The sequence below is a fragment of the Rosa chinensis genome, chromosome 6 (genome assembly GCF_002994745.2).
Source record: "Rosa chinensis cultivar Old Blush chromosome 6, RchiOBHm-V2, whole genome shotgun sequence".
Lineage (NCBI taxonomy): Eukaryota > Viridiplantae > Streptophyta > Magnoliopsida > Rosales > Rosaceae > Rosa > Rosa chinensis.
In genome coordinates this window covers 20,000,688-20,002,963 of record NC_037093.1, presented here as the reverse complement: position 1 = coordinate 20,002,963, position 2,276 = coordinate 20,000,688, and the positions used below count along the sequence as shown (strand labels likewise).

The 2,276-nt window shown below is 30.4% G+C and overlaps 1 protein-coding gene across 1 annotated transcript; it reads left to right on the top strand.

The window, feature by feature from the left end:
- Window positions 1–1,506: 1,506 nt before the first annotated feature.
- LOC112171010 (zinc finger MYM-type protein 5-like) lies at window positions 1,507–2,070 on the top strand. The gene has a single exon (XM_024308259.1). The coding sequence runs from the start codon at window positions 1,507–1,509 to the stop codon at window positions 2,068–2,070; it is 564 nt and encodes a 187-aa protein (XP_024164027.1).
- Window positions 2,071–2,276: the final 206 nt, after the last annotated feature.

The following is a 2,276-nucleotide window of genomic DNA, read 5'->3' as shown; positions in this document are numbered from 1 at the left end:
GGCTCTCAGGGGCCTCCGGAATTTGGAGTTTTTGTATATAAGTTAAAGATAATATATATATATATATATATTACTATTTGCTGTAATAAGCACAAAGCCGCGCGTTGCTCCAGCGGAAGGGAAGCCAGACTACTCCCTTGTCCACCAAGGTTCGAATCACGTTCTGCACTTCTCTCTTTAAATTTTTTCAATCAATTAAGGGGCCACTCAATTCCCACTTCCTAGCCGCTTCCCTTTCAATTTTTTTTTCTTTTTCTTTTTGTCTTTTTTTCTTTTTCAATCAATTATGGGAAAGTAATTTTTCTTGGACCCGTGACCCAGCACCTTTTTTTTTTTTTTTTGCCTTTTCCTTTTTCATATAAACTTTTTCTTTCATTCTTCCATATGAATAACTATTTCTTTTCGAGTTTTTCTATTGGAACCTCCAAATTTGCTCACTTGACCTCTATGCTTTTTACACCTCTTATCAAATTTTCAAATACTAAATTTACTCACCAAACCTCACTAAACTTCCTCAAATAACCTCAATCATATAATTTGCAAACAAATTGTTATCTTTAAAATAAAAAAGTTAGTAATTTCAATGATTTAATCACTCTATAAATCTTAACTAAATATACATTTCTTAATCAAACTTAGGTTTCAAAAATTAATGTCTAATCAATAAGAAAATGCCATGAACTATTCTGTTTTTTTTTTTTTCTATTTTAGCTGTGAAAAAAAAAAATGAAGAAATAATTTTTTTTTATTCTAAAAAAAAATCATTTGTTTTTAATTTGTTTTTCTCTATTTTTGTACCACATGATTAATTATTTAAATATTTTTAGTTTTTTTTTTTTTTGCAAACATAATTGGTTGACTTAGATTTAGGTCATAAATCATAAACTCACCAATATGCGTTCAACATATATATCATACATTTTTATGTCATATGATCTTAATTATATTTTTAATTCTTATTAAATATATATGAATGCTTTAATGAGTATGTAGTGAAATTAGAAAATGAAAATAGATAAGGAAAATAATAAGAAATACAATCTAATATTATTGAATTAGAAAGTCTACATAAAATAAATATAATATTTTTTAGTATAATTATTGTTCTTAATAGTCATTTTATAGTAGGTTATATATGTCATTTAATAATTCATAATAGATTGAGGTCAAGTGAGCAAATTTGGAGGTCCAAATAGAAACTCTCTCTCTTTTCCTTCTCCTTATGGAAAACTAACCCAAATTAAGCCCTATATATTGATTGTGTATGCATAGAAAATTTCTCACATCAAACAAGATCGATTCTTTATTGTTAAGATGCCTCCCATTAGAAAACACAAGTCTGAAGCTCAGAAGAGAAAAGAAAAGAAACGACAAGAAGCATTAACTCAATCTCTAGCTGGATCACTTGATAAGTATTTTGGGGGAAACAAAAAGGCAGAAACGTCAGTTCAAAATGTGGTGAATGATTAGGAAGATGAGTATAATAATGAACAACATGATCAACCCATGAATGCTCATGATAATCATGGTGAAGAAGAAAGAGAACATATGATTGACACTGAGAATGAAGATCAACTCATGGATGAGGAAGATAATGATAGTATGGATCAAGATGTCCAAAATGAAGATTTCAATGAGCAAATTAACTTTCCTTTGAATGTTGATGACCCAGGTAATTGGGATAAGATTGACTATAATATCAGAGACTTTTTGGTTGAAAGAGGTCCTCAAAGAGACCATGATTACAATTTTCCCAAAGATAGTAGAGGCAGACATTTTTCTTCAGAACATTTCTTTCGATATTTACCAAATGGCGAGAAGCAAGATCGGAATTGGCTAGTGTATTCAGAGTCTCTAGATAGAATATTTTGCTTTTGCTGCAAGTTGTTTAAGAAGGACGAGCAGAAAATTAATTTGGGCAACATAGCTGGTGTAGGATACAAAGATTGGAAGAACCTTGGTCGGAGGCTTAAGGGTCATGAAACAAGTAATGTGCATGCTTATTGTATGAGTAGAAGGATTGAATTGAAAAAGAGACTACAAAAGAATCAGGCAATTGATAAAAGCTAGCAAGAACAGATTGCGAAAGAGAAAGAGCATTGGAGACAAGTATTACTCAGGATAATTGCTATTGTCAAAAGACTTGCAAAAAATAATTTGTCATTTTGTGGAGATAGTGAGAAGCTTTATGTGGAGAATAAAGGAATTTTTTTGCAAATGATTGAGATGCTTGCTGAATTTGATCTAACAATGCAAGAGCATGTTCGACGCATTCA

Coding starts and splice junctions, on each gene's coding strand:
- LOC112171010 (XM_024308259.1), top strand. CDS start 1,507: ATGAATGCTCATGATAATCATGGTGAAGAAGAAAGAGAACATATGATT.